This window comes from Sylvia atricapilla, chromosome 17, assembly GCF_009819655.1.
Source record: "Sylvia atricapilla isolate bSylAtr1 chromosome 17, bSylAtr1.pri, whole genome shotgun sequence".
Taxonomy (NCBI): domain Eukaryota; kingdom Metazoa; phylum Chordata; class Aves; order Passeriformes; family Sylviidae; genus Sylvia; species Sylvia atricapilla.
This window is the reverse complement of record NC_089156.1, coordinates 10,788,363-10,812,688: the sequence shown is the minus strand read 5'-3', so window position 1 is coordinate 10,812,688 and position 24,326 is coordinate 10,788,363. Positions and strand designations below refer to the sequence as shown.

The window sequence follows — 24,326 nt, the reverse complement described above, 5'->3', positions numbered from 1 at the left end:
GCAGATTGTCAGCTTTTTGCACTGTTTTGCCTTTCACTTCCTTCACTGTGAATTTAAAGGTTATCACTTGTGCAGCCTGCCCATAGTTTTTCTCATAAGGAAATAACTGCTGTCGTTTCCAAAATTACTTTGTTATGATGGATGAGGGGAAAATCTTTTCAGCCTGAGTTTCTGAGCTGAGTAAATCACCAGTTCCTGGTCTGTACAGGCTGGATTGTTTATAGATACTATCCTTGAGCTCACATACAAAACCAAAGTTGTCAGGAATCTTCCAATCAGGGGTCTCGTTCAGCAAGGCCTGCTAAAATAATAAGGTCTAATTCAACAAAGCTTTTAAGCCTGAATTAATAAGAAATTAAGATAAATTAATAAAGACATTAAAATACAGACATGCTTTGAAATGTGATTTGGGACTGCAAACGAGTTCTCTGATTTTATTTTTTGAAGCCTGTTGGATTCAATGGGATTTTCCTCAGTAGGCCCAGTGTAAATTCATTCAGCTTTTATGTCCTATGAGAATGGGAAAAGTGGATATTTTGAAATACTGTTTTTCAAGGAGCCAAAAACTGCTGAGTGCAACAATCACTGTAACAAAGGTTGGTCTTGAAAGGAGAAGGGGAAAAAGGTTAAATTAAAAATAAAGAAATCAGTGTATTTTCCTGAACACCAGTAGAGGAATAAAGTTTAATTTAGTTTTGCAGCTTTCCAAGTCAAAGATCAATTGTAGAAGCAGATGTGTCAGTGGTCAGATATCTCCTGTCTAACCCCATTTTCCTTTGCCTCTCCTCACAGGGTAAAGGGGATTATGTGCTCTCCAAATGGGAGGTGGACCCCACCAGTGCCCTGGTGTCTGCTCAAAGCTTTGCTGATTCAAGTCTGATCCAAGGTAAAGAAAGTTTTATCTTTTTATAGATGAGTGTAGATTTCATATTTAATTCCAGAATGTACCAATTTTCGGTTATTTCATTGTTTTTAATAAATTCACATGTACCAAACAGAACATTTTTGTAAAGGTACAGCCAAAATGTGGGCTTTAAGATTGCAGTTTAACTTAGTTGCATAAATCACAATTCTCTTTAAGCTCAACTGTGCACAGTCCTGGGAAGCTCCATGTGCTTAAACCACGAGGTTTCTTTGGCTGTGTGTTTGAATATTTTTTTGTTTCTAATAAATATCTGGAGAAAAACAATTAATTTATGTGAGTATTAATATTTTTTAGGTGCTGCAAAACTTCAAGTCCTTGACAATCAGCTGTTTGTTTTGGATACAGAGGTATGGGTAATGATTTGGTTTAATTTTCACTTTACAGTGTTCTTGAACCAGCTTATAAACATTTTTAAGGTTTAAAGTGACATTTCTGTAAAATGAAGGTGCTTATATTTACTTATATCAACAGCATCTTGATCTTCCTGTGTTGTTTTTTAAATTCTACTCCTATTCATTATTTAAGCCACAAAATGTTATATTTTGCTCAAAAATTGTCTTCTGTGAGGAAAGTATAAAACCATGTCTGATTTTTTTTATCTAGAACATCTTGAGCACGTGGGATATTTATTCTCTCACTCTAATTTGGGATTGGCCTTTAATACATATTGAAGAATTTCTTCTCACTACTGAGTCAGATTCCTCTCAAGTCACGTGGTAAGTGAAGTGTTACAGCACCAATCCTGAGAAGTGAAAAGTTGTCTGGTGCTGTGATTTCCCTGAAATATCTCATTATTTTGGCCCAGGTGCTGGTACAAAACAGCATGGTTAGTCCTTGTTAGAAATTCCTTTCTTTAAAAATTCAGATTAAACAGAATGTGTGAAAAAGTGTAACTGCTGTTCTAAAGTGTGAGAAAGTGCTAGAAACTATAGAGCTATATGTTAAAATATAAAGGCATTTTGACATGTATTTGTTGTCATGGAATGCAAAATTTTCTAAAACACGAAAGCAAAAGTATCTCAGTTTTAACCTAAGATTCACACAGCAAATTTTGCTTTCTTTTATCTCTTTCTCATTCATTAGGCAAGGGCTTGCCAATGTGAAACTGATTGTCATGACAATGCCAGATGACAAACAGGTAAAATCTCCTTATCTCTGTTCTGTTCCTTAGTTGTTATTGCAATTGCTCAAGGGAAAAAAAAAAGGGGAGAGGGATGGAGGTGGCAAAATTTGGTGCACAGAGAATTCAGTGGAGCTTAAAGTCCAAACTGAGGCCATCTACTTATCAGGGTCTAGCAAGTGAGGGCTGTTGGGATTTTTGTGGGGGTGACCAGACCAAGCTGTCCCTGGTTTAGGTTTTTATGGATGGTTTGGAGTTTATTTGTTTGGGTTTTTTTACGGTAGGTAGACAAGGAAGAGCAGCAAAATTCATTATTATCTTACACTCCTCCACAGATTTCTTTAGCACAAATGTCTCTGCTGCCTTCAGCATCTACAGTCAGTGCAGTCAACTGAAATAAAGTACCAGGATGAACATTATACAATTTTAAAAGTTAGATTAAACCTGTTGAATTATACATAATAGGCCTAGAGAGAGAGAGAGGGAGGCAACATCTGAAGCTTCATTAAACTTCCTCAAACTGGGAATATGCATTCTACTAAAAGTCCTACAAATACTGCCCTCTAATTCCATAAGAATTCAGAAATGATTCTGCAGATATCACTCCATCACTAGTGTAAGAGAAAAAAGTAATTCTGACTTCTTTGTTTGTTCTCTCCTTTTTTTTTTTTTTTTTTTTTTTTTTAAACAGATGAGAAGCCTAATGGTTTTTGCACTGCCCACTATGCAGCAGCTCTATTCTCTGGAAGTGTCTCTTGTTTCTTCCCTTGTTCAAAGTGGGATTTGCACAGTAGGTTTTGGTGATTTCTTTTTGTTCTTTGAAGAAACACAGTCGTCTTAATATGTGTCAATATTAAAGAGGGCACTGTGTTATTCTTGTTAGGTTAGAACCAGTTTCTGATAGGAACTGTGCAGGAACCATACAAAGAAAGATGAAGTGATGTCCCCAAAGGATAGAGAAAAATATCCTATTATGGAGCAAACTGAACAATTTAAATTTAGTCTGAGGTCTCTTGCACTCTTTAATAGCACTGCCAGTTCTTCCTGCTGCTGTTACAGCTAAAAACTGAGGGAAGTTTTTTAAGTTCACTAAGCATAGAAAAATGCTCTGGATTTATTTGGAATTAATTTCATTTCACCTGATGGTTTCTGTCATTGCACACTACAGGATACAATACACTTCTTGGAAGGAATTCATGAAAAGCATCAGATGTAAGACAATATTTTGTTTGTAACTAGCTCGTTAATATATAAAAATGGCAGATTATTTCCATGTGGAGTTGATAAATTCACATAGTTCCCTCTCATCCTCAGGCCCTCTGAAGACCCAGTTTCTATAGTTGTGATGAGAAGTTTAACTGAAGCCTTACCAGAAAATAGGTACTGATTTCTGTGAAAAACCATTCTATTATGTATTGTTTTAATATCTGGACTTACACTGAAGTGCTTTATTTCATTTTATCCCCAGACTAAGTCGTTTACTGCACAAACACAAATTCACTGAAGCAGAGAGTTTTGCTATTCAGTTTGGACTGGATGTTGAGGTGAGTTGTTCATTCATGATAAACACATTTGAGATTAAGGAGTATAACTGAAATCTTGAGTAAGGTTCTTGCCCTAAAGTCTAATAGAAAGTATTAAAAATATTACAAATATTACCAAGGCAGTGGAATGTTACCTTATAAAACAACTCACCACAATTGTATTTTTTTTTTAAACAGCTTGTATACAAAGTAAAAGCAAACACTATTTTAGAGAAATTGGCTTCAGCTTCTCTTGAAAGTTATGGTCTGGAAGCTTTGTTGGATCTTGGCAATGAAGCCAAAGAAAATTTGCAAAAAATTCAGGTTGGTTTTTATTTCTACCCTGTTTCCCTACTAAAGCAATTCAAATTATAAAGGATCTTGGAATTAATTCCAGTTGTTTCCTTATGCCAACAGGACAGCCAGTTTGTTGTGAATTATTGCATAAATGCTCCCTGGCCACTGTATGAAACCACTCGAGAAATGCTGAATTATGCTAAAGCCAGAGTAAGAGGTTTATTTGTTTCTATTTCTTCTACTCTTCAACTTCTATTCCACTTTTCTGCACACCTTGAAAGGGGCACAAACCAGTTGCAGCCATTCCAAAAGGCAAAAGTGAAGGCATTATAAATCCTATGGAACCAAAGATGAAGAAGTAGCAAGTCTTGTTCCAGCCTCATTCTTGGTATTGCCCAAGGGCAAAAAAGAGCTCACAGTTTTATTTTGGCATCAGAAAGCAGGGTGTAGTTTTGAGTAGCAGTTTTTTTAAGCACCTTTAAAATATTAATTTTCAAACTAAAGCTCAAAGTAGGTCACCTTTTTTTGTTTTCTTTATTTTAGTCTTATCAAATAGAACCAGAGAGATACACATATTCTGTCTGTTCCTCCATCCACACAGAAATCCAACCAGATTAAACTGGGTCGGGTTAGATCCAAAGTAACACTGTAAAATCTCAGTCTACAGAAGTCCTGACTTTTTGATGGTGTCTTACTGCACTCACAGTCCTGTCTGCCATGTTCTGAGTTGTCAGCCAAACCCTTCATGTCCTTTTTTTTTCAGGTCTTGAAGAAAGATACTAGAACCAATGCTCCACCATCTGATGGGGTTCCAGTATCCATAGCTGAGGTGAGGACAAATTTCTTGGATCTGCAGTATCATATAAACAATTGTAATGTACAGTTTTACAAACTGTAAATTCCAATTAGAACTCTAAGCTACTGCTGAATTTTTTAAAAGTCTAAACAAAATTCTAATTTATAGTATGAAAGAAAACCACAGAATCAATGCTCTAATCATGTCATGCAACAATGTTAACCCAAATATTAACCTTAAATCTCATCTGCATTCAGGTATTGAGAGCTCAGGCAAGGCTTACAACATTCTATGAAGCTTTTGGACTAGAGAAATTCAGGTTTGTTTGTCTTTAAGATTTGAAGTAAATTTAATTGGGATTAAACCTGTATCACTGAAATTAAGATTATTTTCGTTTTTTTTTAAATCTGGATTTCTTAAATGTCAAACTCTTCCTTCTCTGCCTGAAGTTTCCCATCGTGTGCTGTGGAGAAGGGACTATGAGGAGAGGTTGAGTCATCCTGTGTGATAAAAACACAAATTAACTGTTGCACCAACACTTAAAAAGATTTTTTTTTGGTTCAACAGTATAGGAGGGATTGTGATTTTATACAAACACAAAGTACAACTCCTGTTGTTTCTTACAACATCCAGCACTAGGCAGAAAAGCTTTGAAGTTCTCTCCCTAGTTCCTTTGATAATTATGTTTAAGAAAGCTTCTCTTCTCTTCCCCCTCTCACTTGTAGTGGCATTGCTTGGACAGAATTCCTGAATAATGAGGACGTGTTCAAGATTATTGTTTTTCAGCTGGAAGAAGGAAATTTGGCCTGTGCACAGTACCTCTGGCTTAGGCTTCAGGTGAGCTGGCACACACACCTCCAGGATTTATGGAGGGGGTTAAAGCTCTTCAATTTTCCAGCCTAATTTCACAGGGGCTGTTACAGAACAGCTCCTTAGACAAGTAAAGGTCCATGGCAGAATCTCATCAGTTATCACAATAATTACCTGTTCAGCTGGATGCTTAGGAGGCTGAACTTCTTATTGATTTAGGAATAAACTGGTATTTCTGATGTCAGAATTCATATTTCTAAGTCATGGCTATTTGATTTATTCTGCAGTGCTTGTAATCTTCCATTCACTTTCTGGCAAGCACAGCTCCCAGAATTTTTAAGTGGGCATTTTCTGTCTACCTTAAAATCCTTTAAAAATTATCACACAGACTCCTTACTCTGAATGACCCGTTTAAGGTAGTTTGTGAGTGCTGTTATTTTATTTTTTAGTGCAGGAGATTTTTTTATAAAAATCAAAGAGGCTTTCTCTTTGTATTTATAAAATTTCCTGGCTCTTCCTGTTAGTGAAACAGCTGTACAGAGTATCAGATGAATGTATACTCATTGGATCTGTAATTGTTCTGGTTTCATATTTTAGGCTGATTTTGAAAGCAGCTTTGATGAGAAAATGCTGAAGGATTTGCTCAATGCCATCCATTTCACTGCTCCTTTGAAGGAACTTTGTGTGTGGCTTAAAAATTTTGTGATCCCCTTCTCAAGAAGAGTCGTGCCAGATGGACAGGTGAGACTGACTTAAGAGCTGCAAATTGTAATTTTCTCAGAATAAGTTGATGTTACTGTCAGACCTCCAGATTTCTGAATGTCAGGAACTTGTTCCTCTGTCTTTGAAATGGATTCCTTTCCCTAGCGTTTATATTTGAAATTATTTCTTCTTGAAAGAAGTTTCTAATGGCAAGTTTTACTTTGATAGATAGCATAACTCTACTTCTAACTGTATTTTTTCCAGAAAATATTAGCAAAATGGCTGGAACAAGCTGCTCGAAACCTCGAATTAACTGACAAGGTAAATCACACTCCAGAAACTTGGCACATCTTGTATTTCTAGATGTACAATACAGTTTGCTAATATCAATTATTTTGGACAGGCAAACTGGCCTGAAAATGGACTCCAAGTGGCAGAGGTTTTTTTTACAACTAAAAATCAAGGAGAACTGGGAGTGACAGCTTTTGACAAGTGGACTCCTCTGGTAAGAAATGTAACAAATACAAGAATTAGCTGCTAAGAGACTTCAAACAGATGCTGTGTGCTAGAGCTGGAGTGCATGATAATTAAGTCACTCTTGGTTTTGGTGAAGATTGACTTAATTGCATTGAAGGAAAGAACCAAATTCCAATTTTCCTTGTTTAAAGATATAAAAAAAAAAAAAAAGTTGATGACAGCCTCTTAATGGTCTTGTCTCCTAACATTTCACTTCTCAACACTGTTTCAGAGGTGGGGTGACTGTGAAGAGATACAGAGGTTAAAGAAGCTGGTAAATGATTTACAAGAATTGAGAAATCTGTACAGAAAATACAACTGCAGGCTGGCATTCTGTGATTTTGAAAAGGTAACCCTGCAGACACTTGAAAAAGTGTTTTTCAGTTTCTTCTGGAAAGGAGAAGAATTTTGTAGCATGTAATTTAAAATTAGACAAAAGAGGAATCCTGATAGATGTTGGTTAAATTTCCATTCATAAGCTGCTAAGACAGTTTGATAAGTTGTGTTACAAATTTCCTTTCCACTCTGATTATAAATATGACATAAGACACTGTGAGAAGCAGTGGCACAAACTCCATGGTTTGCAGGTTATTACAGATCATCTACTGTGGAACAAGGATTGGCAACAACAGAGGATTTGAAAGTAACACTGAACAAGAAAAGCTTTGTAAATGAAAGGGTTTATTTGAGCTGAAGAGGGATTCTTGCTCTGGAAACCTTTCAGTTGATTTCAGATGTTGGATTATGTATCAGAGATGTAAATGGCCCTGCACTGACATGTGTCATGTTCTAACTTGGCTTTTTCCCACTTGCTGCCCAGGAAAATTCAACCACTATTGTGTTTCGCATGCTTGATAAAATTTTGGCACCAGAGCTTGTCCCATCAATTTTGGAGAAGTTTATAAAACCCTACCTGAGTGAACACAACCTACAAAAAGATGAGCTGCTTCTACAGTATGTCAAGGTATCCATTTTTCCTTCCTTTTGAAGAAAGCTATTTCAACATCATGAAGCAGAAACCAAGTCTGATGAACATCTGAATTTACAACTGAGTTTTAGGCCCAGCTTTTAGATTAATCCTTTTGCTGTCAATGCACTAAGTTACTATTTCAGTTATGAAACAATCCTTTAATGCCCAGAAAACTTTACATTTTTGTTCATGTTATAAGATACTCCTATCTTCTCTGATTTCAAATGTTCTAATCAGCTTTTTCCAAACACACAGGATTTGCTGGAGCGTTGTAGGACACGATCTATTTCAGTGTTTGAAACTGCCTGGGAGGCCAAGGCTGTGGCTGTCATTGGCTGCATCTCTGATACAGATGTAAGTATGTTTTATGAAAGTCATCAAGTGACTCCTACACATCAGTTCAGAGCAAAATACGATTTTTACATAATCTTCTGAGGACATTTTTAATGAGTGCTTTGAGGAGAAAATAGTGTGTTGTCTTCTTATTCTATTTTAGTCATCTCTCCTGTGATATTTTTTGAGGATAAAATTGTAGTTGTGATGTCATCACATGGAAAGCTCACCAACTTTAATATATATTGGACCACAGTGTCATAAATGACTGCAAGCATTTTCTAATTGAACTTGACACAACATAAGATGACAATAAATGCCCTTCATGCAAGTGCAGATTGGGCAAGGAAATAAAATACTTGCCTAAAGGGATCAGTCACACATGGACAATACTTCAAGGGACTGCTTTGAAACTTATTGTGAGAAGTGAGCTGCTTGTGTCCCTTTTGCAGCTGAAATTTGATGCAGTGCTGCAGATAATGCACGGAGCTGTGGTGCCATGGAGTGTAGCAGTGGAGCAGCTGGTCAAACAGCACCTGGAAATGAACCATGTCAAGTAAGCAGCCTCCACAGGCTACCCTGGGCTGGGGAAATACTCTGTGTGTGATGTGATGATTAAATCTTAGAGCTGAGGGCAGCAAAGGAATTAATGATGGTTGAAATTGTCCCCAGAGTGAAGTTACTGCAGGAGAGTTACCGGCTGATGGAGATGAAGAAGCTTTTGAGAGCCTATGGGATAAGAGATACCAATCTTTTAAAGGACAAGCAGATGATAATGGTGAGTTACCAAGACTGTAGATTTCTCCAAAGGTCACAGTGAACAGCACTTGCTGATTTTTTTTTTTTAACCTTTTGAGTTGGGTTTTTTTTAACATCTCCCCTTCATTAAGAGAAGACATGAATATTTCTGGAGAAGTTCCTCAATATCCTGAGGAACCAGACAAATTTTCAGAATTCCCTGGCTAATTCAGTCCCCAAGTCCTATTTTCTCCCAGTTTCACTTCAGTCAGCTTTTCTCTAGATGAAAGTTTTAAGCTTCCAAGTCACTTGCTTGATACAAACTGAACAATTCCAGTGATAAAGCAATGTGTACAAACTAATTCCTGTTATCCTGCACATCAACTCACTGAAGTCCATTTCTGTGTTCTTGTTACAGAGGCTTGTGAGATGCATTCTCAAACAAGATACTCCTACTTGCTTGGAGGATGCCTTGAAAATTGTGGAAGCCTACATGCTGCCCACTGGGGAAGTCTATTTCCTGAGGATGATGGACCTGATTGACAAAGAGAGGGTAGGGAAATAAGTCATGGCAGATGGTTCTGAAATGTACAGACACTGAGACCTCTTGACAAAACAGGGACAAGCTGTATTGCTGAAATCTCCTTATAAGCAGTTGGCATGTGTATTTTTAATTCAAATTATTAATTTCACACCTAACTGCCTATGGTTAGCATTGAAAATGAGTTCTTTGTCAGAGTTTTTATCCTTTTGTGGCAGAATAGGGTGAAAGTTATGACCAGGAATACACCAGATGAATCTGAATTGAAGTCTCAACACATTTTCCTGTATTGTTTTTGCTAACCCTCATGGCCACAGTGCAGCCATTGCATCAGAACAAGAATGTACTCAGCTTTTCCAAAAGCAAATGCCCTTTTTATTATTTCTGTTCTAATTTTGTTTGTTTCTTTTTCTCCCTTCAGGGAGAGGAAGCTCTGACTTTGTTAAAATCTCTGCCTCTTGCTAAGGCTGAGGAAGTTGCAGAGAGATTGACTGTGTGGGGAAGGCTGGAGCTACAGAACAAAGCAGATGATCCTGAAGAGGTACCAAGGCTTTTCACAACACAAAGTGCACACAAGTTATTCTGAAAAGAGAGAGCTCTGGATGTTTCCTGTTAGAGCTAACGGGCTGTGGAGTAAACACATATTAGACCTATAAAATATTTACTGTTTCTCTGAAGTATTAATATGTAAAATAACTTTTTGTTCCTTTGCTTTTCAACTGGTTGTACCTCGGTAATTGTTGATTAAGAAGTTTGTGGAACACTGCATTGTATTTTAAGAGCTGAAGCCCAAGTCTGTTCTGGCAACATTTTAACAAAAATAATACAAAAACCTTTTCCTTTCCTGCAGCAAAAACCACAAACGTTTATGACTAAAACACTGGTGGAAATCCTTAAATTCCAGTTCAGCATTCAAAAAGGTAAAGCTACAACTTCAACATCTTAAATCTTCCTTGTGTAAAATGAATCGAAATGTAATTGTTTTTCTCCTCTGACAGACAATCCCCTGAAGAAATATGAATGTCAAGAAAACCTGAAGATGTTTGAAACACTTGCTACCCTGCAGGTGGGTGTTTTATTGTTTTAAATCCCTTTGGATTTGCTGTAGTTGCTCCAAGTGTTATTATCACATGGATCATATTAAAAATTAATTGTATTTACAATGCGCTTGCAAAGGTTGTTTTTATTATTGACTTCAAATTGATTCTAAGGCTAATCTAGCAATTTCATTTAGTCTGGAGAAGTTCCCAATTAGAACTCAGTTGTCTATTTAAGCAAAAAATCAGTTACTCTCACTAAAACCTTAATTGCTAATACTTGAAAGAGTTCATGATAGAGTCCTGTAAGAATTTATTAAGATCTCAGGACAGTAGGTTAAAAAAAAAAGACAATTTAAAGGAAGTTAGATGGATAGAAAAACATAACTTTTTTGCTGTTGTTGCAGGAGTATTTTGATATCTTTCTCTCAGAGGAAGAATACAGGAACCCTTTGCTGATATCTGCACTTCTGGAGGATCACATAAGCTCTTATGAACGTGTCAGATCTGCATCCAAGTCTAGAAATGTCCAAGCAGTGAATTCTAATTCAGAAGGTGGCAAGCCCAAAACCCCTCCCACTAAATCCAGGTTGTACAGACTGGCTCTGCTCCTGCAAGTCTCAGAGCATGAAGTGGGAGAAAAGCTGGCCTTGAGAGCCCTGGAGGATGGAAAAGTAGAAGTGGCTATCAATATATGCAGGTAAAACTGCAGAGCTTTTCAAGATCATCACTTTTGATTGGCTTTTCTGAACTATTTCTGCCACATTTTTGAATTATATAGAGCAAAGGAAAGGATTTTTTTTTTTGTTTTAGTTAAATAATTAGGACAGAATTAGGTAAATGCACCAAGAACGACTGGCTTTTTATTTTTAACATCCTTTTCTTTCTTAATAGGGAGTTCTATGAAAACAGCTGGAATGAAAATACAGGAAAGCTGCTGTTTGCAGTGTCCCAGAGGCTTTGCCATATGCTGGGAGCTGATGTTCCAGTGGTCACTCCCCATGGCATGGATCTTCCAGCAGTGATCCATGAGCTGGCTGGCCAAGCAGCCACACTCTGCAGTCCAGGTAATTCCTGCTCCCATTTGCTTGTGTTCATGTTGGGAGCCCAGCTTTCCAAGCAGTGTTCAATAAACCTGAAAACCAAGTGAATTTCTAGATCTGCACCTATGAAAAGAGGTGCTGCAATATTGTTTCCTTTTCATTGGACAGATGAACCTTCCATTCCTGCTAATGATCTCAGTATTTTTACAGATTTAGTGCTGGATTGTCTGGAGCTGTGTAAATATACTTCACTTGCCAAGGAAATTCATGGACAGTGCCAAATGGACAACTATGAATTTACAGCAGAGGTATTTTCTGTGCTGTTCACTGTATGTATTCTTTTCCCTCTCATTTCTCCAACAGTCTAATCAAAAAGCCAACAAAAAAAAATCCATAAATAAAAATTTCCTAGAATTTTTGTGTTCTTCAGCTTAAAGAATAAACTGATCTGAGTCCTAAAAGCAGGGCAGCTGTGGGACGAGCACAAGAAGCATTCTCCACTTACACTTCAGTATAACAAGTCCTGCTGAAAACAGTGATTTTATCAAACAGCTTCTGCCAGGACTGGGGTGGCAAAGAGGCAGGGAGGGTTTGGTTTTTAAATGACTGTATTATGTGAAAGCTTTCCCAAGAGATCTCTAAAACTTTAAGATGATCAAGTTCTTGAATAGCAGCTTTGTTTTCTGATTAGGTCAAGCAGTGCTTTAGGCTACTTGAAATGAATGGGCTCTTCCAGCTGGAGTGGAGCAGAGCAGAGTGGCTGGGCTTGTTTATCCCCAAAATGTTATTTTTTCTAGAAAATGGTCCATTTGCAAAATGTTTCCTTATAATATTTGGCCAAGAATCTTTATGAAAGCCTCCATTAAATTGAATAAGAGTACATTTTGCCTTTACAACTAAACAACTGCAACATGAAGGACAAATGCGGCCACTCTAGGTAGGAACTGGATTTGTTGCCACTGGCCATTTAACAGAATTACTACTTTCAAGTAGAACATCATGTTCTATTCCTGTATTCCAACACAGAAACCTGTTAGAGGACTCATTAACTCTGCCTTTTATTGTGTGTGCTTTTGACAATGTTCTTACTTAGACAACATCTTCTGGAGGAGATAAAGATCCTGGTGAAGAGTGGACTTGTGATGATTTCTTTAAAGAAGATGGGATAGTCCTTGATCCTCAGACATCTCTTCCAGTTGCATATGAGCTCATTTCTGCTGTTCTGCCTATTTGTGGTAAGCTTGCTCTCCTCAACACTGAGACAATATAAAATCTGTGTTTCTTTTTGATTTTTATCTAGAAATATAAATAATTCGGCTTGTGTGTGGAAATTATCACCTCAGAAATCTCAGTCAGACAAACTCAGAGTAGAAATACCCATCATGGGCTACAGAATGGAAAGATGACTTTGGGTTTGAGTCTTATTTTCACACACCAAGAGTTTAATATTGACTGTCTCATCCAAAGCATTTACATACAAAGTAGTCACTGAAAACTGTTGGATTCCTTTGTGAGTCTGGGAGATATTCCCTCCTAGAAAATAAATTCTGAGCAGGCACAGTTAAAAATAGCAGCAGATGGCTCTTGGTGTTCACGTGTCTCTGTTTTATGTCCTGTCCTGAGGTATTTTTAGGGTTCTCCCAGACCTGCTGGTGTTGCTGATGAGCATTTTCTGTCTTTCAGAGGACAAGCTGTACCCCCTGGAGTCCCAAAGCCTGGCACACAGAGCGTTTGTGGAAGGTATTAGACACTGCTTGGGTGGGAAAGGGTCTTAAAAATCACCCAGCTCCAGGGGCATGAGGGCAGATCACCACAGTGGAAGTCTAAACAGACCACTGGGAAACAAGAGGTTTAAATTCAACCTGCACAAGCAAGACTGAATCATAGGGGGGTTTCACAGGTGCCTAAATGTTCCACTTCAAGCCATGCTTTAGGGAGTGGTTTGGTTCAGCCCAGAAGTCACCAGTTTGGGTGGTAATTCCCAAATTCCCAATTCCACCATTCCACCGTGGGAGTTTTGAGCATCTCAAGACCTGTACTTCAGGACAGAACTTCTGCCACTGTGAGTGAAGATCATCAAAGCCTGCCCAAGAAGACAACTTCTGGTCAAAAAAACCTTTGCATTTTGGACTAAAATTAAAATCTGTATTAAGTTAAGAACCCTAAGAATTTTAGGTTTTAAAGGGAACTAAGGCAAATCCTGAGTCATAACTTTACCGAAAAAAAAAGTGAAACTGCTCTGATATTAACTCCAAGAACAAAATGCTTCGTAATTACTTTCTGGGGTTGTTTTTGACATGTTCCACAGGACGGAACCTCCTGCTGCCTGTTGAAAGTCCCTTCTCTGCAGCAGTGCAGAACCTGCTGGAGTGCAGCCAGTTCCAGCTGGCCCTGCAGCTCACGGTCTGTGCCTTCGGCTCCTGCCTCCAGCACGCCATTTCAAACACCAGGGATCTGGCCCTGACCGAAAAGGTGACTTTTAGCCAGTTAAGAGTAGTTCTCTAAGGATTTGGAAGGCGGGGAAAGGCTCTCGCCACGACCTTTTGTTAGCAGCACTTAATCAGCTGTTAAATCAGTTTGTGAAAGGAGCTGGTGGTTTCTTCCCTGTTTTTCATGGTCCTCTCTCTTTGCAAAGTGTGTTCAGAACTGAGCTTTTATTGCTGGCCTTCCTGCAGGGACTAGAATGAGTGTTAATAATGGCTTACTCTGTTCTTTCATGTTGTTTTACTATTGTTAAGTATGGGAAAGTAGAATATTCCTCAGTTCAAAAGCACTTGGAAAACAGAAATCCTTTTCCTATCTAGAAGAAATCTTCGTAAGGCCTTAACTAAATCTGAAAATGCAATTGTTACAGCACCTCCTACTATGCTGTAAATGACAAGAAGTTGAGGATTCAGAATTTATTTTTAATTAGGTGCTGTTTTCTTCATAACAGCTACACGACAGCAATCTGCTACTCGCTGAAACCAGAAGCTTCCTCAGAGCTATGAAAGACAAGAGCAGTTCAGTCATTAGGACCTCTGTCCTGAACTTACTGCACAAGGTAAGAATCCCCTGGAGATGGTGAGGGAGCCACTTTCTTCCCTACCTGACAGCCAAATGGAATTGTTTCAGTTGGAAAACATCCTCAAGATCATGGAGCCCAACCCTTAAACTAAAGCCAAGTCCAGCACTAAAGCAAGTCCTGAGCACCACATCTTTAAACACCTTTAGCAGTGGTGTCTCCACCACCTCCCTGAACAGCCTTTTCCAAAGAGTCTTTGAGCCCCTTGTGGCCTCTTTGTTTCTGTTCAATTTGCTCTGCTTGGAAGGTTCTGGACAGTGGGAGCCTCACCTTTGGGGGATCCTTTAGGGTCGCAAATGACAGTAATGCCCTTTAGGATCTGTAGGTATTCTCTCTCTCATTTGAAATCCTGGATTTGTTTTAGATTGGTAGTTTTCCTGAGAGAGGAACATTTAAAAAGCTCTGTGCAAAATCTGCAATTTACCATCCTCTAAGGCACCTTAGGCTAAGGGAAGTCACTTTCAGACTGGCTTCAGGATATTCAGATTTTAAATTTTAAATCCTGAAATGCATTTGTATTCTTTTTCCTCCCTAACTCAAATTCCCAATACATGTCTAAATCATGGAGTATTTTTCCTGCATTGTACTTGATACAAAGAGACCTATTGAAGAAGTTAAATAAATTCCTAAAGTTTATCTTTTTTTTTTTTCCCCAAACCACAGGTGTTCAACTCTCGTGTCATTGATCAGAACCTGGCCCTGGGCTATTGCACAATTTTGCCCAAGGAAGAGATGTTCAGTAAGCTGTGGGAGATCATAAACAACTCCTGGCAGAATTACAGAAAAGTTTTGGTAAATTCCCAAAGCCTTGAGTTTCTTTGGCAAACAGAGAATGTTAAACAGAGAGAAAAAGCTCCTCCCTGGGAGAGGAGCTGCCTCTGTACCACAGCAGGAAGTTGCTGTCAATATTAATGTGATTTTCAACCTCATCATGACTTATTCCAAAGCTTGAAATGATTTGTTTCAGGTCCCATCATAGTTTAGATCTATGTTATATTTTGGATAAGTTGTTCTCTGCCAGCAGTTCTCAGGAATGGAATGAGTGAATTCATCTATTAAAATATAAAGGGAGATGGGAAGTAAAGAAATGGGGAGAGAGAAATGTGAATTCTGAAAAAATGCCCAAAAAGTACCTTCTGTATTGTTTTCTACAATGTTAGGAAAATAGTTTAGAGAAAGTAAATTTTAAAGCAGCTTTCAGCTGCCAGCTCAGGAGGTGAGGTAGTCCTGACACCTCTGAGGTTTGTTTTCAGTTTACACAGTTGTGTGATCATTTATGAATTGTTTGAAGTTCCTCAAAGGATTTAGACCGCAGGATTCCAAATTTTCAGATTATTTATTAGACTTATATTCACTTCCCTTCTCCTTCCTTCTAGGCAGTATCTGTGGTGGGAGCAGAGCTTGCTGGCCAATATGGTGAAGCAGAAGAAAAGAAAAAATTCCAGGAACTGGTTATTGATGCAGAATGGGGTATCCAGCTTGGTAAATTTGGTGTAGGTTTTTATTTACTTACTTATTTTAGGGTCTTATTAACTAATCAGTTAATAATATCAGTATAATCTAAAATTATGTTAAGCTTCACATTATAGTTTGGATAATGGAATGTATAAGGATCTAGTCTTGTTATTGTCTAAAAGACTCTCTTGAGAAGATGAATGTTTTTTTATCTGCAGATTTCTTTTGAGACTGTGTTTAGACAGCCACCAGTAAGGAAGAAAGAACTCATAAGAGTGCTGGTTCAAAACCCAGAAGTAGACACAGATCTCATCCTGAATTACTGCAGGTACTGATTCCATGAAATCTATTGCTGTAAAAACAACCATGACCACTGAAATCTATTTTGCTTTAAATAAATCCTAATTAAGATAAAATGCAAATTGTTCTTGGAAAAAAAAATGCTATTCAGAATAATTCAGAATACATCCTGCCCTTGGATTAATTTATTCATGAGGAAAGAAACCCTTTGATGACACCAAAGCTCACAGAGAAAATCATATTCTGTTCTTTCCTAGCACTTTCATGCTGGACAGTGATGCTGCACTGCAGCTTTGCATTGAAACCCTTCTGCTCCAGAATTCAAGCACAAATGATGTTGAAGATGACTCTGCAGCAAGCAGTGAGAGGCAGCCTCATTCCACGTTACTGGCTAGAGCACTAAAAATAATTCCTCTGCTGAACAGCACCAAAGACCTGGTCATGAGCCTCAGTGGAATATTTTACAAGGTAAACCAAAAGTTATAAAATAAAGCCTAAACTAAAAAAACAACACAGCCACGTCCCTGGAATCTACATCTGATAATTGTTGCATGTCATTTGATTCACAGATTAATAATTTCATAGAAACTGAAAAGGTTGTGGTTTTTTTCCAAGTTTTCTTAGAGCTTGTAAATGTTAAATTTCAATTTTCTGCTTCTCTACGAAAGAAATTACAGCCACACATCTAATTTTCTTAAAAGAGAGGCAGGAGTCTTTCATCCCCACTTCCCCTAAAAACTGACCAGCCAAAAAAATCAAACAATAAAATAATCTCTAAAATAAAATACACTGGGAAAGTTCTACATTAAAAATAGTTGGGGGCTAAAAATGATATGTTGGGAGTGCTTTTGTTTGATTGGGGGTTGATTTTGTATTTTGGAGGGTTGGGGTTTTGATGGGGTAAGGGTTTTTTTTTTGTTTTGAGTGTTTGTTTTATTTTGTTTTCAGCACTCATTGTTTGGTCTTTCTGCAAAATCCTGATGCTTTTTATTTAGGATTTAAGAAAGTGTTTTAGAGAATTATGTCATGTCAACATAATACTGAAGAAACAGTAATTGGTATTAAAACTGGGGGGAAAAAAATCAACACCCTTGTATGTTTTTGTAAGACAAATCATGTAAGATCTTATAAAACAGATCATTATTTTGAACAGCTGGATCCTTATGACTATGAAACTCTGGAAATTATCCTGAAGGTGATCCAAAGTGCTGATGAGAAGAACAGCAGCATCCACCTGAGCCAGGTGTGTCCAGATGTGTGACCATGCTAATTCTGCTTTGGCTGTTTATTGATGGAGCTACCCAGCACTGTTAAAATTAAATTAAATTATTCCATGTACCCATCCTTCCCTCAGAAAATAGCCTCAAAAAAGTGATTTCTAGTAATTTCTCAGCCATTTATATTTTCTTATTTCTTTTATATTTTTTCCCCTAGGCTTTGAGCCTCCTCAAACACCTGAAATATTACACAAGGATTTCTCCACCAGTGGACCTAGAGCACCAATATGTTTTGGAGCAGATGATTCCCTTGTCTCCAGCTGCTCACACCAGGCTGCCCTTTCACCTGCTGTTCTTCAGAACTGCCCCATGTTTCTGGAACATTATATGTAAGTTCAGGATCTCAAATCCCCTTTCTCTGCTATCCCTGACCTTCAGAATGCCACAGTTTCTGTTGTATATTAACTAATTCTTCATTAATGCAGTTTTCTTCCCAGCTCCTCCTGAAAGCACTTCTGGTGCTCCCAAATTGCTGCCCAGAGGAGCTAAGATGATAAATGCAGTGCAGGGTTTGTCCTCAAATTCTTTCCTAGGACCTCTAAAATTTATCCACATGTCCCACTTCCCAGCCCAGTGGGGATAATTAGGATCAGATCCTTTCTCTCCCAATGGAGGTCCCCATCCACCAATAAATGGGAAGTTCTTAATTTCACAGAGGAAGCTGCCCAGTGGATTGTGAGACACTCACAGGCAACTTTTCCTTTTCAGCTGCAGAGCTCAGTGAGGAAACCTTCCCAACCCTTCTGTTGATCTCCAAACTAATGAAGGTAAAGTAACATCTTAAAGGAATCGATTAAAACATTATTCCCCCTCACCCGCCAAAAAAAAAGAAGTTTCCATCTTTCTTTTGCATGATACTGGCCTCACTGCAGAACCTCTGACAACTCTTCACCTCCTTTACCATTTTTTTTCCAGGCCTCCCTGGATACCTTCCACATGTCTGCAGTTCAACATGTCTTTGAGAAAAAACTGAAGCCAAAAATATTGGAAATGAGAAGCAGTGGCTGCACCTCCATTGTTAACAGGGAAACCATCAAAACTGTGCAGGCACTTCAGTCCTATTTGCTGTCCATAGTCAATCCAGAGTGGGCTGTGGCCATGGCTCACAAGATTGCCCAGGAATTCCCCACAGGTGACTTGCAAATGGGATGGGGAAGGAACTGGGGGGAGAAGAGGCTTGGGACAAGCAAACATTTGTTCACTGATCCTGGATAACACCCAGCAAAGTTGGAGGATGAAAATGAATTTGTCTCCAGCATCCAATTTGGAACAATAGGTTAGAAAAACATTCATTTGGTATCACAGCATCACCATCAAATCCTTTTTTCCTTTCTTTTTGTAGAATCACAGAAAGGCTTTAAGGTCCTTCCAGCCCAAACCTGTACACTTTCCACTAGACCACATTGCTCCAAGCCCCATCCAACCTGGCCCTGTTGTTCTCCCAAAAGTTTCTCCATGTTCACATCATCTTCAGATGAGTTTTTCACCAAGAGCCAATATTTCAGCCCAATTTAATCACTTTCTCTGCTATTTCAATCCAAATAAATATTTTTTTTCTCTTTAGACACAAAGAATTTCCTAGTATTTTAAATAGCTTCTATTTTTTTAAGTCTTCAAAATAAAATGGATATAGTATATAGTGTGAGAAGGATTAATGAAAATTTAATTTATTTACTTCTTTCTCTTCCTTTTTTTTTTTTTTTAAATCATTAAAAAGGTCCTGACCATGTCCAGGCACTGAAATTCTGTCTCTATCTGGCTGAGAAGTGGCTGAAAAGTACTACAGCTGAGGTAATGAAAACTGCTTGTCAGATTGTTGTGAAGTTATTACAAAAATCACAAAACACTTATATTTGTATTTTAGTTTTTGGTGGTTTGGGCAGTGGTTTGTAAATTGTACCATAACCAGCCCTGATATGGGAAATCATTTTGGGGAAGTGGCCCCCAGAAGAATCCCTTCTGAAAGTTCTGCAAAAATCAGGCTTAGTGTTCTTGAAGCTTGGACAAAAAATGAGCACTTTTAGAGAAGAATAATTTGTTCTTTCTCCCCTTGTGTGCGTTTTTCTTGCTGTAGGAGAACGAGGTGGAATCTGTTCCAGCTTTGATCAATAGCAATATTAATTTCTGCTCACAGTTCCAAGATTCTTGAGCTGTTTGCTGGGTTATATATAAAGAAAATCTGCTTTGACTTGGTCCTCAGGCTTGTTTTTACGTGGTTTCCTTTCACAGGGAAAGGTGAATAAGAATCTCAGATTTGATTCTAAATCTCAGACTTCCTATGGAGCTGTTGAGGCACAAAGAACCCTAAATAAATCTCTGTACTTAGTCACATGACCAGAGAGAATTATGCCAAAATTAAACTGAAATTGAAGCAGCCACAAGTTTTAATCTTCATCTTTTTTTCTTCTACATTTTACCGCAAAATATCTTAATTTTACCTACTTGTACATACTTTATTTGGCTCTTTCACAACATAGCTTTGCAATTTTTTTTCAAAACTCCTTTCCTAGCTAGAGCAATGTGGTTAATCCTCTCTGTGTGCAGAAGAAATACCTGTGGGTACAGGTGGGGGGACACCTCTGAAGAGCAGATCCTGCTGTCCATTCTGTAAAAAGATGATTTTTTTTCTTGTGCTTTTGAGTAAAAGAGGCTTTTTTTTTTTTTTTTTTAATTTAAAACTGTGGTGTTTTGCTAAAGGGTGAGCCACATGGGAAAGCAGAAGTCCTCCAGAGACACTTACACTCACAGTATAAGAGAGCAGCAACAGAAAATGTCCTGATAACAAATAAATTGAACACTGGGGAGCATCTAAAGTCCATCAGGAAACCAGCAAATCTGATTGTTTTACTGTATGAACACCACAGCATAGACCAGAGATTCCAAAATCCAGCTGGCAGAGATTATCCAGGTGAGTTTCCATCCTCCAGGCTCAAAGGAGCAAAGAGAAACTCTTTTAAAAAAACCTCAAGCGAGGTAATGCTGGTTTGGAAAAATAACATTGTCTGCACCTTTTCCTGTAGATATCCATGTGGCAGCCAAGGAGATTGCTGAGATTAACAACTTGGATATGAACAAAATTTGTGACAAACTGCTGGCCAAATGGCTGTGTCCAAGCACACCACCCCCAGGGGTAAGTCAGCACTTTGGGGTTTGAAGGAAAATGCCCAATTATATAAAATATGGGCTTTTTTTCTTCCCTCCACTTGTTCAAAAAAACCCTAAGGTTATTCTGTACAAATTGCCTGTAGTACTCATGAATCTATTTAAGATTTCAACACCTTCCTAAAATAGCACACTGGTGTCTGTGGTGAGAAGGATTTGAAATGCTTCTCCTTTAGTGCAGCCAAGCCTGAAGGAGTAAAGCAGTTGTAAATATACCAGCCTCATCAAACACTGCTTTAAGCAGGGATGTGACCCAGCTGTTTATCCAGACAATGTGGAAAACTCATCTGAATTTTCATTTCTTTTTCAAGAAAACCCAAGAGATCTTTGGAGATGTACAGGAGGATGAAGAACTCCGAAGGTCTGTGGCTTGTCTTACCTGTAATACAGTGAATTATTTTTAACTTGCCAGTTAAGAATGGCTTTTTCAAGAAACCTGACAGTGGGTGTGTGATTCAGAGCTCACTGTTCTTATTTTTACTTTCTGCTGACATCACTTTTGAATCATCCAATATTTATTTATACCACAAAGGACAATAACTTACATCTGTAAGTGCTGAAGAGTAGCTTTATGGAGATACTTCCCCCTCCTTTTTCATATCCTTGGAATATCTTGTCCTTGCTCTCTTTTTGACAGTGAAACATTTACATTTAAATGACAGTTGATGTGTTTCAGTAGCTGTATTAAGAACAAACCCATTTTTGCAGGGTTATTTACCTACTTCAGTCTCGCCCAATGGATTACAGCTCAAGAATGCTTTTTGCAATTACAACATCTGACACATCTGTGAGTTGCTAAATTCTTGTTTCAGCTTTTTACCTCTTTTTAAAATCAAATGTCACCTGCTTAACTGCAAGAGCTTCAACTTTTGGCCTTTGCATCTGTGCCTTGCATGGTTTGTGATTTGTATGAGCTCTGTGTTTTCCCCCCTTCACCAACCTTTGGCTTAAAACTGTGATTTTCATGGAATTTTGCTATTAACTCTCAAGAGCAACCCTTGAACTCTGGGTTTTCTAAACTTATTGCTGATACTATCTGAAACAACTTCAAGAAACATTTTCTAGAGTGTGCCTTAAGCTGGTGTAAGACATTGCCTCACTTTGGGTAGGACAAAAGCAGAGTGGTAAAATTGTGTCAGCAGAACCTTAAACCTCCAATTTCTCCATTTGTGATACCACATACCACAAATACTTTTCTTGCCTGTACTAACAGTCTAAAATCTAGAAAACTAGAGGGTTTTGTACACTTGGGATGATCCTTTCTAGTTGTTCAGCCAGTTGCTGTGACAATTTGTTTGTGACTTTCCCCCTCAGCCCTTTGGTGACACTCAGCTGACGTTTGCTCACAGGACCAGAGCATTCAGGTGTTTGCTCTACCTGGCAGATACCAACACTGTGGAGTCACTCTTCAAGAAACCCATTGAGAAAGTCGAGTAAGAGGAATTCTTTACATATTTGAGCACCAGAAGGACACTTTTTTCAGTGTCATCCTGAGCTTGAATACGTGGATTAAAATAGAAGCATCACCTAACTCCTGCTTTTTGGGGGGGTGTTTCTTTTCAACAGGTATTTTCTGAAGTGCTGCATTTATCTGGCAGAGTTTGAGGTCTTGAATATTCCATACACTTATGAATCATTCCACAAGAGCCCTAAGGAAGGCATGATTAAAGGGCTATGGAAGAACCACAGCCACGAACCCAGGGTAGGATTTTTAAATCCTTTGTAAATTTTGTTACACACTGGGAATTTACACCTCTCTGCAAAGCCCAGCTTTTATAAACATTTTTCTTCAATGTGCTCTGGAAATGACAGATAAAAGCTTTACCCTTCCTACAATTAGAAAATAAAATTATACCACATTTAGATGGTTTAGGTTTTGTTTCTCCCATGTGTGCAATAATTTTGGAAGTGGCTTGGAAAGGTTTGAAGATGATGAATTTCTGTTAAAATGCAGCATGTCCTTGGCTCCCCTTCAGGCTGTGAGACTGGTGGCAGAGCTGAGTTTAGAATACAAAGTCTATGATCCCCAGCTCTGGAATGGCCTCCTACAGAAACTCCTGGGCTTCAACTTGGTAAGGAATTTTTAAGGATAAAGTCCTGCAGCAAGGGGAGAAAAAGGCTGGGTTTTATCCAGTGATTTGTGAAGAATGGGATAGATACAGAAAGTATAAACCATGCTTGCTTTGAGCTCTGAGATGCTGAACTGGGGAAGATTTGAGGGATTTGAATTTTGATCTTAAATTGTTAAACTTCAATTTTTTTAAAAGACTTTCAGAATAAATCCTAGGGTAATAAATGGAAAGTTTTCTTCATACTATTATCAATTTATAACATAATAGGCACATTCTTGTGTGCAAATACATACAAACTGTGCATACATGTACTTCCATGTGTATACATGACCCCTAAAACTTATTTATGATGCTGGAAATCCTGATTGTTGCCATTCAGAATCCTAATTGCCTGACTGTCAAACATTATGCAGCCTTAGGAGGGAACAGATATATGTGGCAGTGTGGTTGATAATTTAATTTACTTAACTAGAAAGCAAATTTCCATAGGTGTCAAAAGAACACAGGTACCTTGAGAAATAAGTTTCCATCCTGAGACAAAACGAGCTAAATGCAGTTCTGCAGATTATTGTCAAATCTTCAGAAACACCAAAGGATTTGAATTTTTTTTTCCAGATTCAGTATCTAAGAAGAGTTTTGGTTGCAATTACTGGGATTCCTTCATTATGGGAGGTAAGCAAGTATTATCTAACTCCTTATCTTTTTCCTCACTTAACAGGAATTCAGAGTGTTTGTGTGTCAGCCTTGAAAAGATGATTTTTGAATTCCTGTTATTTCCATGGCAGTGCAATATATCAATGAACATTGGACAGATCAGACAGAATGTGCCTAAATCTTAGACTCTGAGCTAAGGACAGCAATGGTAGGGAATAATTCATCCAGGATAAATAAAAAGGAATATTGACAGGCTTCTTCCAGGTGCAGTGGGTCGGGGTGCCTGTGTTTATAACACACTTGGTCACTCCTGCTTTTGGCTGTAACTTGAAAAAAAACCTTTGTTGCCACCAGATCCCCAGCTTCAGCCGAGCCTGGCGCAGTGTGGTACTGTCCCCCTTCCTCTCAGGTAGGCTTGTAACTCCCTGTCCTGCTCCTGGAGTAACTCAGTTGTAGATTTACTACACCTCATTCTCTTCCATCCTTTCTCAGCCTCGTGTCCACCAAGCCCCAAGCAGCTGCAGGAGTGCAGGGAGTGCTTTGAGCTGCTGCTCAGGTGAGCTCACAGCCTGACCTAACCCTGCTCCTGAACATTCTGTACATGAAAACCTCACTTGGCATTGCCTCTGCAGTGTGAAAAACACATTGCTTCATTATTTCAGTCTCCACAATGCTCTGGCTTGCTCCAAACACCCACCAGAGCTCAGAGAGCCTGGCTGGGACCAAAGTTAGCTCAGAAATAGATTTGGGTCAGGAGGGACCCTAAAGATTATCTGGAGAGGGTTCCTACACTGCTGTGCAGACACATCTGAACCAAAGCCCTGCTCTGGGCAGGTGGCCAACAATCCCCCTTAAAACAGGCTGCTTAAAAAAGAGAAACTGGAGGTGTGATTTGGGGATTTTTTTCAGGCTAGAAAATCCTCATGAGTTTGTATTCAGTGAAACTTCAATTTGCTTGGCCATTTCTGAAGTTAACCTGAGGTAGAAATGT

General features: G+C 38.4%; 1 protein-coding gene across 1 annotated transcript in view; it reads left to right on the top strand.

The window, feature by feature from the left end:
* Positions 1 to 24,326, top strand: part of KNTC1 (kinetochore associated 1) — a 30,406-nt gene that overhangs the window by 2,452 nt on the left and 3,628 nt on the right. Inside the window, exons 8-58 of the mRNA XM_066331653.1 lie at positions 793 to 886; positions 1,220 to 1,272; positions 1,529 to 1,641; positions 2,009 to 2,063; positions 2,737 to 2,835; positions 3,214 to 3,257; positions 3,360 to 3,425; positions 3,514 to 3,589; positions 3,767 to 3,892; positions 3,986 to 4,075; positions 4,629 to 4,694; positions 4,919 to 4,980; positions 5,387 to 5,498; positions 6,069 to 6,212; positions 6,438 to 6,494; positions 6,577 to 6,678; positions 6,922 to 7,038; positions 7,510 to 7,653; positions 7,915 to 8,013; positions 8,445 to 8,548; positions 8,665 to 8,770; positions 9,149 to 9,283; positions 9,693 to 9,812; positions 10,122 to 10,191; positions 10,270 to 10,337; positions 10,716 to 11,008; positions 11,203 to 11,375; positions 11,562 to 11,659; positions 12,445 to 12,586; positions 13,035 to 13,091; positions 13,660 to 13,823; positions 14,287 to 14,394; positions 15,079 to 15,207; positions 15,792 to 15,908; positions 16,089 to 16,198; positions 16,428 to 16,638; positions 17,324 to 17,413; positions 17,605 to 17,776; positions 18,156 to 18,214; positions 18,363 to 18,579; positions 19,165 to 19,238; positions 20,145 to 20,355; positions 20,468 to 20,577; positions 20,921 to 20,970; positions 21,318 to 21,396; positions 21,924 to 22,042; positions 22,176 to 22,311; positions 22,586 to 22,681; positions 23,297 to 23,353; positions 23,690 to 23,744; positions 23,828 to 23,891. Of these exons, the coding sequence (XP_066187750.1) occupies positions 793 to 886; positions 1,220 to 1,272; positions 1,529 to 1,641; positions 2,009 to 2,063; positions 2,737 to 2,835; positions 3,214 to 3,257; positions 3,360 to 3,425; positions 3,514 to 3,589; positions 3,767 to 3,892; positions 3,986 to 4,075; positions 4,629 to 4,694; positions 4,919 to 4,980; positions 5,387 to 5,498; positions 6,069 to 6,212; positions 6,438 to 6,494; positions 6,577 to 6,678; positions 6,922 to 7,038; positions 7,510 to 7,653; positions 7,915 to 8,013; positions 8,445 to 8,548; positions 8,665 to 8,770; positions 9,149 to 9,283; positions 9,693 to 9,812; positions 10,122 to 10,191; positions 10,270 to 10,337; positions 10,716 to 11,008; positions 11,203 to 11,375; positions 11,562 to 11,659; positions 12,445 to 12,586; positions 13,035 to 13,091; positions 13,660 to 13,823; positions 14,287 to 14,394; positions 15,079 to 15,207; positions 15,792 to 15,908; positions 16,089 to 16,198; positions 16,428 to 16,638; positions 17,324 to 17,413; positions 17,605 to 17,776; positions 18,156 to 18,214; positions 18,363 to 18,579; positions 19,165 to 19,238; positions 20,145 to 20,355; positions 20,468 to 20,577; positions 20,921 to 20,970; positions 21,318 to 21,396; positions 21,924 to 22,042; positions 22,176 to 22,311; positions 22,586 to 22,681; positions 23,297 to 23,353; positions 23,690 to 23,744; positions 23,828 to 23,891 (5,513 nt within the window). The remainder of the gene's footprint in view (positions 1 to 792; positions 887 to 1,219; positions 1,273 to 1,528; positions 1,642 to 2,008; positions 2,064 to 2,736; positions 2,836 to 3,213; positions 3,258 to 3,359; positions 3,426 to 3,513; positions 3,590 to 3,766; positions 3,893 to 3,985; positions 4,076 to 4,628; positions 4,695 to 4,918; positions 4,981 to 5,386; positions 5,499 to 6,068; positions 6,213 to 6,437; positions 6,495 to 6,576; positions 6,679 to 6,921; positions 7,039 to 7,509; positions 7,654 to 7,914; positions 8,014 to 8,444; positions 8,549 to 8,664; positions 8,771 to 9,148; positions 9,284 to 9,692; positions 9,813 to 10,121; positions 10,192 to 10,269; positions 10,338 to 10,715; positions 11,009 to 11,202; positions 11,376 to 11,561; positions 11,660 to 12,444; positions 12,587 to 13,034; positions 13,092 to 13,659; positions 13,824 to 14,286; positions 14,395 to 15,078; positions 15,208 to 15,791; positions 15,909 to 16,088; positions 16,199 to 16,427; positions 16,639 to 17,323; positions 17,414 to 17,604; positions 17,777 to 18,155; positions 18,215 to 18,362; positions 18,580 to 19,164; positions 19,239 to 20,144; positions 20,356 to 20,467; positions 20,578 to 20,920; positions 20,971 to 21,317; positions 21,397 to 21,923; positions 22,043 to 22,175; positions 22,312 to 22,585; positions 22,682 to 23,296; positions 23,354 to 23,689; positions 23,745 to 23,827; positions 23,892 to 24,326) is intronic.